Source organism: Pelophylax lessonae, assembly GCF_965119305.1.
Source record: "Pelophylax lessonae genome assembly, chromosome: 11".
NCBI classification, from domain to species: domain Eukaryota; kingdom Metazoa; phylum Chordata; class Amphibia; order Anura; family Ranidae; genus Pelophylax; species Pelophylax lessonae.
The window spans coordinates 33,703,289-33,717,126 of NC_138778.1; the positions used below are offsets into that span (position 1 = coordinate 33,703,289).

A 13,838-nucleotide genomic window follows, 5' to 3' on the forward strand; every position below is an offset into this window, starting at 1 on the left:
ATAGGCCTCCTCCAAACATAGCGTTGATCCATGGGCCCAAACAGTTCTAATTTTGTTTCATCAGTCCACAGAACACTATCCCAAAACTTCTGTGGTTTGTCCACATGACTTTTGGCATACTGCAGTCGACTCTTCTTAATCTTTGGAGACAGCAAGGGGGTGCGCCTGGGAGTTCTAGCATGGAGGCCTTCATTACGCAGTGTGCGCCGTATTGTCTGAGCAGAAACTTCAGTACCCACATCTGACAAATCTTTTCTCAGTTCCTCAGCAGTCACACAGGGACTTTTCTCCACTCTACGCTTCAGGTAGCGCACAGCAGTCGAAGTCAGCATCTTCTTTCTGCCACGACCAGGTAGCATTTCAACAGTGCCCTTTGCCTTGAATTTGTGAATGATGCTTCCTATGGTGTCTCTTGGTATGTTTAACATCTTTGCAATCTTCTTATAGCCATTGCCCTTCATGTGAAGAGTAATCACCTCTTCTCTTGTCTTCCTGGACCATTCTCTTGACTTCACAATGTTTGTAACCACACCAGTAAATGTCTAGAAGGAGCTGAGTATCACAGTCATTTTAAAGCTGCCTAATTGGTGCTTATTAGGCTTTATTGCTGCTCCCTGACATCCACAGGTGTTTTCAATACCTGATTGAAAACACTTCAATGAACCTCTGTTCTTCAGAGTGGTAGTCTTTAAGGGGTTGAATAATTGTGTCAATGAAGAATTCACAAAAGAAACATTTACTACTGTATTACAAAACCAATTGATGTCATTTTAGTTGCATATGTTTTTTTAAGAAGTCCTTGTTGGATTTCATTCTGAATACAATTACAAATGTACACTAAATTCCCTAAAACCCTTTACAGCATTGGGGGTTGAATAATTTTGAACACAACTGTATATTAGATGAACTGTATATAGTTGTCCCTGATACTACACTAATATGTGGGCATCCCATATTCCGCATCCATCCCCATCCCCATCAAAGTTCAAATCCCCTAATAAACGAAAAAAAAAACCTGCTTGGATTGTTTCCTGACTCTGTGTGATGTGGGGAAATGCTGTGTGCCTGGCTGTGCAGGGTGGGGGATCCCATTCACCAATGGCTCCTATGGGGGTAGCACTACATGAGAAATAGAGATGGTAAATATCCCTAATAAGGGGACACAGTCAGCAATTAAAAACCTGACAGGGATTCCAATCCTCCTCTAAATCCCAAAAGTGACATTTAAACCCGTGATGATAACATAAAGAATTTTAAAGTAATGTTGCACAGATACTAAGGAGATCTGAGGGTGAGGTTTGGAGGGCAGAAGAGCCGAGAGTCGCCAAAGTAGCAGAGCACGCACAACGAGCGCAGACGCCTGGACAACCACTGAGGGTCCTGGTTTCAATGTCACTTTTAGGATTAAGAAGCAATATTAGTGAAAATGTTTAGAAAACACAAGATTTCAGTAAAAAGTACACTAAAGTTACATTTAGGACAAATGCAATATATTATCAATTTTTTTGGTAAAATATGAAAGATGATACCATAAATTTGTGGTCCTAAAGGCAAAAGGTTTTTACCTTAAAGTGGTTGTAAACCTCAGACATGAAACATGAACAAAGCACATCCCTATTTAGTGTGTACTTGTCTCAATTAGGAGCACTAAGTGTCATTTCTGTCTGCTGTTTCATTCCTCTGCTATCAGCATGAATCACTTCTGACAAGATTTCCTGACACCAAAAGATGAAATGTGACAGGGTAGGGAGTTCCAGCTGATCGACAGCCTCAGCTCTGTTCCTGTGTGCTGTGTAAAACGGGAGTCCTTTCCCTCCCCTCCCCTCCCCTCCTCTCCAATCAGCTCTCAGAGCTCTGCTCGCTAAGCTGTGCAGAGTGGGAATTCAGCTCCACGCCGCCTTTTTTCTGAACGCTTAGACAAGCTGTATAAGTTCTGGTCTTTGAAAAGATGAAGAGTCGGTTCACACTAATCCGACTCAAAGTCGCCCGACTTCGGGCGACTAATGAAGTCAATGCAGGTCGCTCTGACTTTGCCAAAAAATAGTGCAGGAACCTTTTTCTAAGTCGGAGCGACTTGAGTTGCTCTGATTAGAACGCTTCCATTGCACAGCATTGGAATCTACTTGTCAGGCGACCAAGTCGCCTGACAAGTCGGATTAGTGTGAACCGGCTCTTAAAGAGAAAACTTCCGATAAACAAGTACAACTTGTGCTGTTACACCAATATGTAAAATATAATATAATGCATACTTGTGGTAATGTCATTATAATTGGTTTATACTGCCATCTTGTGGTTGTTTCAGTTGTTGCACTTGCTTTCTGTCTTTCCCTTCTGTGTTCCCTCCTGTCCCCTCCCATCGATGATGTATTTCCTGTTCCTGCTTCTTTATGCTTGTGGGAATATAGATGGACACATCTGTTTAGGCCTTTTATACAATCTGCTCACATCCGGAAACACATTACCATGTTTTGACCTGCTGATACCATCCTTCAATCATCTGCCACATTTTGTTGTCTGCTATAACTACTGGTTGCAATAAAAACCTACGAGGATGGAAAGAAACAGTGTCTGGTGAGTTCAGCTCTCTGATAACAATTGGTGATTGTATCTGCTTGTACAGGCCAGGAATAGGTCTCAGAAAGGGATCAGTCACTATTACAACAATTGGAGTCAGAATACAACTTATGTAGGAGGATTTGTTTCATCTCTGTACATCACCTGCGGCCGGTCACTTCACTGGGTATATGTAAGGGTTTACAACCACTTTAATACATTCTCTGAAACCTTTCAATAAGCTGCCCCCCAGTCCTCCCCTTAAACACATGAGTCTATTCTTGATCCAGCTCTGTACCCATCTGCAGCACATCTTCTCCCCTCTTTCTGTATTCACAGGAGGCTCTGATGACAGCAGGAGCCATTGGCTATCAAATCAACCTGTCAGGTGGGAGTGCGGGGCAGGACCGAGCCGCGCTGTGAGTGTTTGTGCATACAGCCTGGCTCAGGATTGAGCCTGCACGTGTGCCCCCATAGCAAGTAGCTTGCTTTGGGGGCACTCGGAGAAGAGGAGGAGCAGAGAGTACTGGCGGGCAGTGCTGGGAAAAGATAATCCAGTGCCCAGAGCAAAGATGCCAAATTACACCCCCCTCCTCCTCTTTCATTATGTACAAGCTTATGAGGTGGAGGGGAGAGAGAGCACAGCCCACACCTCCTGACACTCTCGATCACTCCCCGCTGAGAGAGAAAGACGGTCGGCTGTTGTAAACACAGCGGACCGTCCTTCTCCCTGAAATGATCACAGAGCTCCTTCCAGCACTGAGCTGATAGAAGTATTGATCTGCTGTCACTACCCCTGTCAGCCATATAGTAGAAAGAAATTGCATCTCCCCCATCCCTATAATACACATGGTGCCCAGGGCAGCTGTCACTTCTGCCTACTCTTTGTCCCGGCCCTGCTGGCGGGGGACCCTAGAAGAGAAAGTAAGGGACTGCTCTATGCAAAATCATTGCACAAAGCAGGTAAATATAACATCTTTTTTCTTTTTGAAAAAAAAAAAAAAACGAAGGTTTACAACCACTTTAACTGTGAGCTTTGGTGCTGGAATAATTTATTCCACTCCGACGTTTACAGAGATACCTCACATGTGTGGTGCATTACATTGAACATGCATGTGCCCACCCTGAGCACACATTTGCATTTGCAGGTGTGTGCAGGGCAATGGGGTTAGGGCTATTTATTTATTTATTTTTTAATACATTTTATTACAATTTTATTTTTTTAACTTTTTTTTTTTTTTAACTATCCGTAACACCCTCCTAGGTAGGTGCTAGGAAACGTATAGTTTGCTCTGCCTGATCTGTAGTTAGGCCTGTTGCATGTGTCCATGTTTGATTCATTTGGTCTGAGGGAGTGTTCCCACTGTATCAGATTCCTTTAATATCACTTTAAATGATTAAAGAGTAATGTAAGAGGGACATTCTTCCCTCTGATTTAATAGCATCGGTTCCCCTAGGATCTTGAATTTATTTCAAGGGATCCTCTGGGGTAAATAAAGTTGATAAAAGGAAGCTCTATGGTATTCATCTTCTCTTTACCTCTGTCAGCTACATAATGGAAAATTGTATCAAATACTTACCGTCATTCTTCATTCCTGGCAGTGGCGGGACAAGGTCATCCAGTGCCCAGGGCAAAAATGCCAAACTGCACCCCCCCCTTTCCCTTAGGATTAGGGTCAGGGCGTCCCAATTTCTGCAATAAACCATTGTGCCCAGGGCAGCTGCCCACTGGCCCTGATTCCTGGAGCCAATCCATGGCAGCATACATGTGGTAGTATGCTGCCATTTTGATGCCAGGGAATTGGAAAATTATATCAAATACTTACCGTCATTTTTCATTCCTGGCAGTGTCGGGGCAAGGTCATCCAGTGCCCAGGGCAAAAATGCCAAACTGCACCCCCCCTTTCCCTAAGGGTTAGGGTCAGGGCGCCCCCATCTCTGCAATAAACCATTGTGCCCAGGGCAGCTGCCCCTCCTGCCCACTGGCCCTGATTCCTGGAGCCAATCCATGGCAGCATACATGTGGTAGTATGCTGCCATTTTGATGCCAGGGAATTGGAAAATTATATCAAATACTTACCATAATTTTCCTTTCCTGGTGTCAATCCATGGCAGTATACTACCACATGCATGCTGCCATGTTGACGCCTGGAAAAAAGATTATATAGGGAGCAAAAGGGAGGAGAGGAGTTGGTGGGCCAGCATAGAAAGTAATTAGATACTCCCAGAAGAGGAGAGGGCTATGATGTGTAAGGCAGGAGGGGCTGTGATAGGGAATTGATACTTCTGGAGTAGTCAAATTTTAAAGATTGAAAGTCGAAAAGGACATTGAAAATAGGTGTAGCGCTAAATATGTGTCAAATAAAGTCCATATCCAAAAGGAAAGGCAAGTGCAGAGATAGTGGCCAGATGCTCATATCTTCTGTGACTGATACAGGAACCACCACCAGCACCCAATTGCAAAGCCTCTTACTGGACTGAATTGACCCTCATTACAAAGGCCAATACAAAGCAGGAACTCCTATATACAGCGGGTATAATCCTAGGATTCTCCAACAGTCTACAATGTGCCAGATGGTGATAACATATAGAAGACAGAAAGCAGGCGTTTCATAGCTAAACTGCCGGTTTGATAACCAACAAGATGGCCGCCGCGTCCTCCACTGGTGTATACGTCACGCGTCACTGGCTCCTCCCTACGCATTTCGTCATCATCTGACATCGTCAAAAAGGACATTGCAAGTGAATACAAAATCATTTAAAGTGATATTAAAGGAAGTTTTTTTTTTTTAAATAACAAACATGTCATACTTACCTGCTCTGGCTGTGGTTTTGCACAGAGTGGCCCCCTTCCTCCTCTTCTCCAGTCCCCCGCTGGCACTCCTGGCCCCTCCCTCCTGACAAGTGCTCCCATAGCAAACAGCTTGCTATGGGCACACCCAAGCAGGCTCGCACCCGAGCTGCTGCTCTGCGTGTCCATTCAGACACAAAGCCGTGGCTCAGTCCTGCTCTCTTTCTCTTCTCATCGGCTTACGAGCTGTAATTGTTTCAGCCAATGAGGAGGGAGAGTCCCCAGAGAGCCGAGGCTCTCGTGCACATCGCTGGATCGAGATGGGGCTTAGGTAAGTATTAAGGGGGCTGAGGGGGGCTGCTGCACACATAGAATGCATGAAGGTAAAAAACCTTGAGCCTTTAAAAACCACTTTAAAGAAAAGAAAAAGGGTGCATGTAATCATTTAAAATATTTGATTATTCTGTGCTTTTACCTGCAAATTTTTAAGATGGGGACATTGGTCTCTGCATTGACTGTTGAGATAAGCTTCAATAGGCACAGAGAATCTATGATTTTTAATTACACCTCATCCATAAAGAAAAAATAAAGCACGGATATGGTGACCATGCGGGACACAAACAGAAAACAGATCCTGAACAGGTAATGGCCAACTATGGCCTCATGTACACACATACAGTATATAATTAGTAATACAAACTATTCACAAAAAAAACAATTTTTTGGGATTTTTTACAATCACTTAAACTTAAAACACTGTCAAAAATTTAGCTTTTCTTTAACAACCTTCAATTTCTGTGACACAAAAATATGGGAACCAGTCAAAGTCCAAAAGCTTAAATATTTTTCATGAACTTCCCTAATTTAATAGTCCTGGAAGGAGATGGCATAGAAACAGTCAGCAGTGTTTTCTATTGGCCAACACAACAAAAAAAAAACAAAAAAACGAACCCCCGCCATTTATCAGCGATTTCAATTGCCAGCAAATCCCTGTCCGTCTTTTGCCCAATTCTCTGAACATTTGTTACATCCAACCAATCGTTTTAAGAGTCTGTCCGAAGGATGGAAATGGAGGGCCAGTGGGGGACACTCAGGTGAATGCCCAGGCTTCAACGCTGTGGATGTGGAATTGCTCCTTACTGGACAGTATTAGGTTGTTGAAGGTGTCACACCTCTGACTTCTTCCGTTATACAAATCTCCATCCAGCCACAGACCAAAATGACCACTGAGAAGAAAACAGCAGGTATATATGGTTATAAAAACAAAGTGACATATGGCAAAAATATATATATTTTTTTTTTGTCCTGCACGAACACTTTGAATGAGCACTTTGCACGAGCACTTTGAATGAGCACTTTGCACGAGCACTTTGGCATACTTACTATTTGCCCCCTCCGAATGTCAAGGACTGGAAATCCCCTCTGACAAAAAAGGTGTTGTCTCCTGTCCACCGGAAGACCTTGAATAGAACATATTGGTTAATTATAAAAGGGGTAAACCTATGCGCTACCAGTAGGTATAAGATGTAAGAAGCAAGAAGAAGATATATTTATATATAGTGGAACACCAAGGACTAAGCAGCCAATTCAGTAGTGTCACCACATACCACAATAATATATAAAATACAGTAAACCCCCGCTCCATCGTGGTTCAGTTTTTGCGGTCCCCGTATATTGCGTTTTTTTTGTAATGTTATTTTACTATATAAATCATTAAAAATGAAATATTTTTGTGTTTTCCATAGCTCTTGCTCTGTCTCTAAGTATCTTTTATGTGTTTAAATGAGTTTCTATTGTTTTAAAAGTGTGTTTAAAGACCTTAAAATGCTTTTACACGTACAGTGACAGTAAAAAAACATGCCTACAATGCATTTTAATAGGGTTTTTCTATTTCGCGGATTTTCACTTTTCGCAGCTGGGTCCGGAACGTAACCCCCGCAATGGAGGGGGGTTTACTGTAGAGAGAATCAGCGCTCGGATCCTTAAAGATGATGGACCACCCAATAATGGAAGAATAAATATATAAAACACGTAGTAACAGATGTAGTAAAAAAATGGTGATGCAGCAGTATAATCAAATCACAATAAATATCCGCAGTGTAGTATAAAAGATGCAATAATCAGTCAACGGTCATAAATAGATCAAATAAATACATAAAAAATACACTATAAATATAATAAAGTGATAAGTGCTGAGAAAGTGCAGAAATGGTGATAAACTACTGAGCACCAGTAGCTAAGAATGTGACAGTGATTGAGCTACATAAAATAAGTATAGGCAAAATGTAAATCCAAATGTGAAAGGTAACGATATTGATAAACAAAGTTTCAATATAAATCCAGAAAGTATCAATAAAATGTATATAAGATGTATTCTTGTGCTAGTGTATACAAGTGCTGATATTAAACGTGAAAAAATAAAATACTATGGACTTTTTAGTATTTTATTTACATTTTATTGATACTTTATTGATCTGGATTTATATTGAAACTTTGCTTATCAATATCTTTACCTTTCACATTTGGATTTACATTTTGCCTATACTTATTTTATGTAGCTGAATCACTGTCACATTCTTAGCTACTGGTGCTCAGTAGTTTATCACCATTTCTGCACTTTCTCAGCACTTATCACTTTATTATATTTATAGTATATTTTTGATGTATTTATTTGATCTATTTATGACCGTTGACTGATTATTGCATCTTTTATACTACACTGCGGATATTTATTGTGATTTGATTATACTGCTGCATCACCATTTTTTTTACTACATCTGTTACTACGTGTTTTATATATTTATTCTTCCATTATTGGGTGGTCCATCATCTTTAAGGATCCGAGCACTGATTGGTTAATTATAGATGTTTAAACTTAAGACATACAATTTTTGAAGTTTTGGATAAGTTGTTACAATTTTATTTAGGTTTTTACCTCTGTCTGTAACGCCACCGGAAAATAAAAACATTGTCAGCAGATCGATTACTGTGATGCCAAAAGAAGAAATGGGGGTGCGGCTGTCACCTGAAAAGTAGGCATGGAAGGAAATAAAAACAAAAGTTCTTTCTTTGGGACTCCATGACAAAAAATGGAGGGCAGTTGTCACTAGAGAGGTAGGTATGGAAAGAAATAAAAAACATTGTCAGAAGTTATAGCTATGTGACACCATGACAAGAATTGGAGGGCAGTTGTCACCGAAGAGGTAGGTAAAGAAGAAAATAAAAAATGTTGTCAATTTTTTATCCCTATGACACCATGACACGTAAGAGGACACGAGGACATACAATGCGATTAGAGGAGGAGCGATTTAACCTCATGCTACGCAGGGGGTTTTTTTACAGTAAGGGCAATAAGATTGTGGAATTCTCTACCACAAATGGTGGAAACTGCGGGGAGTATGGCTTCTTTGAAAAGACTCTTGGACATACATCTCCAAGATCAAAACATTCAGGGGTATGGGAATTGATTACGGCCACACACACCTACACAGGTTGAACTGGATGGACTATTGTCTTATTCAACCTCAACTACTATATGTAACTATGTAACATGGCAATGGGGTACAGTTGTCACCAGAAAAGTAGATATGGAAGGAAATAAAACATTATCAGATGTTCTATCCCTGTGACACCATGCCATAGAATGAGGGTGAAGTTGTCACCAGAAATGTAGGTATGATAGGGGAAACATTTTAGAAGGTCTATCACTGTGACACCAAGACAAGAAATGGGGGTGTGGTTGTCACTAGAAAAGTAGATATGGAAAGAAATAAAAACATAGTTTGAAATTCTATCCCTATGGCACCAAGAGTCACAATCAGGGGTAAGCTCGGAGACCAGTAGCCATTGCAATAGAGAGGTTCCCACCAACCAGCAGGATAAGAACACAATCAGATCACCCTGGTGGATAACGCGGGCACATATGAGGTGCAGGGTTTAATCGCTAACTGGTCTTCACCAGAGCTTCCGATGGTGGAGATGGCTTTCGCTACCTGCTAGTCCTAGGCTGTGGTCCTCAGGATTGCCCTACCAGGATGTGACCAAGCCAGTGTCTGGTAGCAGATGTAGCAGGTAGGGATCAAGCAGAAGCGTCGTGAGTAACATGCCAAAGGTCAGTATCAAGTGGTTGCAGGTTGGGATCAAGCGGAAGCCTAGTCAAGGAATAAGCCCAGGGCTGTAATGAGTGGTAATGAAGATACAGAGGACAGGGAAAGCGAAGGGAGAAAGATATTGGCTGGAGAAGAACACAATAATCTGACAAACAAGAAGTACAAAAAACAGGGCTTAAAGAGGAAGTTTATGGTATACAGTTCACCAGAAACAAGATTGAAAGTACATTTATCTAAGGATTCAGGTAAGGAGCTGCTCAGCATCTCAGGTGGCTTAGCAAGATCTACTGACAGATGCAGCAGAGGTCATGGGTTCAGATCCTGGTCCTGACACCAGGACAAGAAATGGGGGTGCAGTTGTCAGCAGAAAATTAAGCATGGAAGGAAATAAAAACAATGTCAGAAGTTGTATCCGTTCCTCCGTATAATAAAAATAGATATGTTTTTTGGAGAGATTTCCCTTCTCTTTCTGTCAATTAGAAGACTCTATCCATTGTTGGATCCCAAGCCCTGCTCTATAGGAAGCCACGGTTTCCACACAATGCATTGATGGACAAAATGACTGAAACAGCTGTATGCAGTTTGGAGTTATTAATATGAGCTTATATTTGCATTATACACCAGTGTTTCTGGATGTGCATATGGCCATTGAGGTGTAACACAGTGATTTTCATGGCTCCAACCACAGTCCAAAAACGAGACGTAAGCCTCTTATTTTGGGATATGTGATAGAAATACACTATATTACCAAAAGTATTGGGACACCTGCCTTTACACACACATGAACTTTAATGGCATCCCAGTCTTAGTCCATAGGGTTCAATATTGAGTTGGCCCACCCTTTGCAAGTATAACATCTTTAATTCTTCTAGGAAGGCTTTCCACAAGGTTTAGGAGTGTGTCTATAGGAATGTTTGACCATTCTTCCAGAAGCTCATTTGTGAGGTTGGGTGAGAAGGCCTGGGTCGCAGATTCCGCTCTAATTCCTGCCGAAGGTGTTCTATCAGGTTGAGGTCAGGACTCAGGCCAGTCAAATTCCTCCCCACCAAACTCGCTCATCCATGTCTTTATGGACCTTGTTTGTGTACTGGCGTGCAGTCATGTTGGAACAGGAAGGGGCCATTTCCAAACTGTTCCCACAAAGTTGGGAGCATAAAATTGTCCAAAATATCTTGGTATGCTGACACTTTAAGAGTTCCCTTCAAAGGAACTAAGGGGCCAAGCCCAACCCCTGAAAAACAACCCCCACACCATAATCTCCCCTCTCCCAAATGATTTGGACCAGTGCACAAAGCAAGGTCCATAAAGACATGGATGAGCGAGTTTGGGGTGGAGGAACTTGACTGGTCTGCACAGATTCCTGACCTCAACCCGATAGAACACCTTTGGGATGAATTAGAGCAGAGACTGCCAGCCAGGCCCTCCCATCTACATCAGTGCCTGACCTCACAAATGCACTTCTGGAACAATGGTCAGTCATTCCCGGCATAGACACTTAAACCTTGTGGACAGCCTTTCCAGAAGAGTTGAAGCTGTTATAGCTGCAAAGGGTGGGCCAACACAATTTTGAACCCTATGGACTAAGACTGGGGTGCCAATAAAGTTCATGTGCGCGTAAAGGCAGGCGTCCCAATACTTTTGGTAATATAGTGTACCTTTTAATCTAAGAAGACTTTACTGTGCTGTATACTGCTGGTGATAAGTCCTGATTCCCGGCTGCTACAATAAATGACACATGAAAAGTCCTGAATATGACAGACAAACCTTTGTACTGTATACATTTACAATCGAGTTGACGTCTTTGAAAAGACCAGGTACAGCCGGGTTCTGATTAATTAGTCATATTTCCAAGCAGTGATAAAAAGTTTCACTGTTTCTAAGCTGGGGCCAGGATGAAAGAGTAAAGCTGAATTCTATGTAAATGTCTGATTACACAGATGAAATGCATATGCAGCTTTAGAGCTATTTTACCTGTCAGAGGAGGGAACTTGATGTTTCAATGCTGCAGGTTGGTAACTCAAAGTTTACACTTGTGGCCGGGGGGATGGTAAAAATAGACAGTCGAGCTGTGGTTTTACTGCCTCCCAACCATCCCCCGCAGCCTTATATGAATGCATAGCTGAATTATTACTTGTCTCTATTAACCAAGAAAAAAGTGTTTACCTTAATCTGTGGTGAAAAGCTGAACAGAAATGTTTCTCCAGTTCCGTAGTAACTAGAGCTAACCTTGAGCTCATTGGAAGAGAAGCCTCCAAACACCTGCAAGAGATTTATTAAAGGGTCAGTTCACTTTGGAGAGGGTTGAGAGGCATAGAAGCACATCCTTCCCAGTGTGGTCAGTTTTCTGGCTGTGCTGGGAGAAAAGCATGCTTGTCCTCTAATGATCAGACTTGTGCTGATATGCCCCCTGCATAGCCATTCACTAGGAAGATCAGTGTACTTCTGTTTCTCCACCCCCACCTTTCCAAGCCCCCTATGTAGCTGAGAACAGAGGTTATGTGATCACTTATAAAAAAAAAAATAAAAGGATTTTATAATGTATGTATGTGTATACAGGTGCATCTCATAAAATTAGAATATCATCAAAAATTTTATTTATTTTAGTAATTAAATTCAAAAAGTGAAACTCATATATATTATATAGATGTGTTACACACAGAGTGATATATTTCAAGCATTTCTTTCTATTAATTTTGATGATTATGGCTTACAGCTAGTGAAAACCTAAAATTCAGTATCTCAGAAAATAAGAATATTACATAAGACCAATGAAAAAAAGGATAAGTGAAAATGTCCTAATGGGCCCAAAGTGTCAATATTTTGTGTGGCCACCATTATTTTCCAGCACTGCCTTAACCCTCTTGGGCATGGAGTTCACCAGAGCTTCACAGGTTGCCACTGGAGTCCTCTTCCACTCCTCCATGATGACATCACGGAGCTGGTGGATGTTAGAGACCTTGCGCTCCTCCACCTTCCATTTTAGGATGCCCCACAGATGCTCAATAGGGTTTAGGTCTGGAGACATGCTTGGGCATTCCATCACCTTTACCCTCAGCTTCTTTAGCAAGGCAGTGGTCGTCTTGGAGTTGTGTTTGGGGTCGTTATCATGTTGGAATACTGCCCTGCGGCGCAGTCTCCAAAGGGAGGGGATCATGCTCTGCTTCAGTATGTCACAGTACATGTTGGCATTCATGGTTCTCTCAATGAACTGTAGCTCCCCAGTGTCGGCAGCACTCATACAGCCCCAGACCATGACACTCCCACCACCATGCTTGACTGTGGTCTGAACCAAATACGTTTATCTTGGTCTCATCAGACCACAGGACATGGTTCCAGTAATCCATGTCCCTAGTCTGCTTGTCTTCAGCAAACTGTTTGCAGGCTTACTTGTGCATCATCTTTATAAGAGGCTTCCTTGTGGGATGACAGCCATGCAGACCAATTTGATGCAGTGTGCGGCGTATCGTCTGAGCACTGACAGACTGTACCCCCACCCCTTCCACCTCTGCAGCAATGCTGGCAGCACTCATACGTCTATTTCCCAAAGACAACCTCTGGATATGATACTGAGCATGTGCACTCAACTTCTTTGGTCGACCATGGCAAGGCCTGTTCTGAGTGGAACCTGTCCTGTTAAACTGCTGTATGGTCTTGGCCACCATGCTGCAGCTCAGTTTCAGGGTCTTGGCAATCTTCTTATAGCCTAGGCCATCTTTATGTAGGACAACAATTCTTTTTTTAGATCCTCAGAGAGTTCTTTGCCATGAGGGGCCATGTTGAACTTCCAGTGACCAGTATGAGAGAGTGAGTGCGATAACACCAAATTTAACATACCTGCTCTTCAAATCTATTCACTTCTGAGACCTTGTAACACTAACAAGTCACATGACACCAGAGAGGGAAAATGGCTAATTGGGCCCAATTTGGACATTTTCACTTAGAGGAGTACTCACTTTTGTTGCCAGCGGTTTAGACATTAATGGCTGCGTGTTGAGTTATTTTGAGGGGACATTGTAGCAAAGTGTAATTTCTTCAGTGTGGTCACATGAAAAGATAGAATCAAATATTTACAAAATTGTGGGGGGTGTACTCACTTTTGTGAGATACTGTATATATATATACATATATATATATATATATATATATATAAAACACAAGTATACTGTACATACAGTATATTTATACATGGTACATATATATATATATACACACACACATACATATATATATATATATATATATATATATATATATATATATATAGTTTTGCGTTTCATTTCTATTTTAAACTGATTGGGTTGTTTTACAAGATGAGGTTCATATTTACTTTCACACTTGCATTGTGGGGGGGGGGGGGGGGGGGGCACTGCAAGGGTAGATTTTAT

The 13,838-nt window shown here is 41.8% G+C and overlaps 1 protein-coding gene across 2 annotated transcripts in view; it reads right to left on the bottom strand.

Moving 5' to 3' along the window:
- Nucleotides 1–6,285: 6,285 nt before the first annotated feature.
- Nucleotides 6,286–13,838, bottom strand: part of TLDC2 (TBC/LysM-associated domain containing 2) — a 34,017-nt gene continuing 26,464 nt past the window's right edge. The window contains exons 4-6 of one of the 2 annotated variants that reach the window (XM_082272534.1): nucleotides 11,617–11,712; nucleotides 6,728–6,804; nucleotides 6,286–6,570 (exon numbers count right to left, since the gene is read on the bottom strand). In XM_082272534.1, the coding sequence (XP_082128660.1) occupies nucleotides 6,435–6,570; nucleotides 6,728–6,804; nucleotides 11,617–11,712 (309 nt within the window). In that variant the 3' untranslated portion in view covers nucleotides 6,286–6,434. The remainder of the gene's footprint in view (nucleotides 6,571–6,727; nucleotides 6,805–11,616; nucleotides 11,713–13,838) is intronic. The other variant, XM_082272535.1, reaches the window with a different exon arrangement.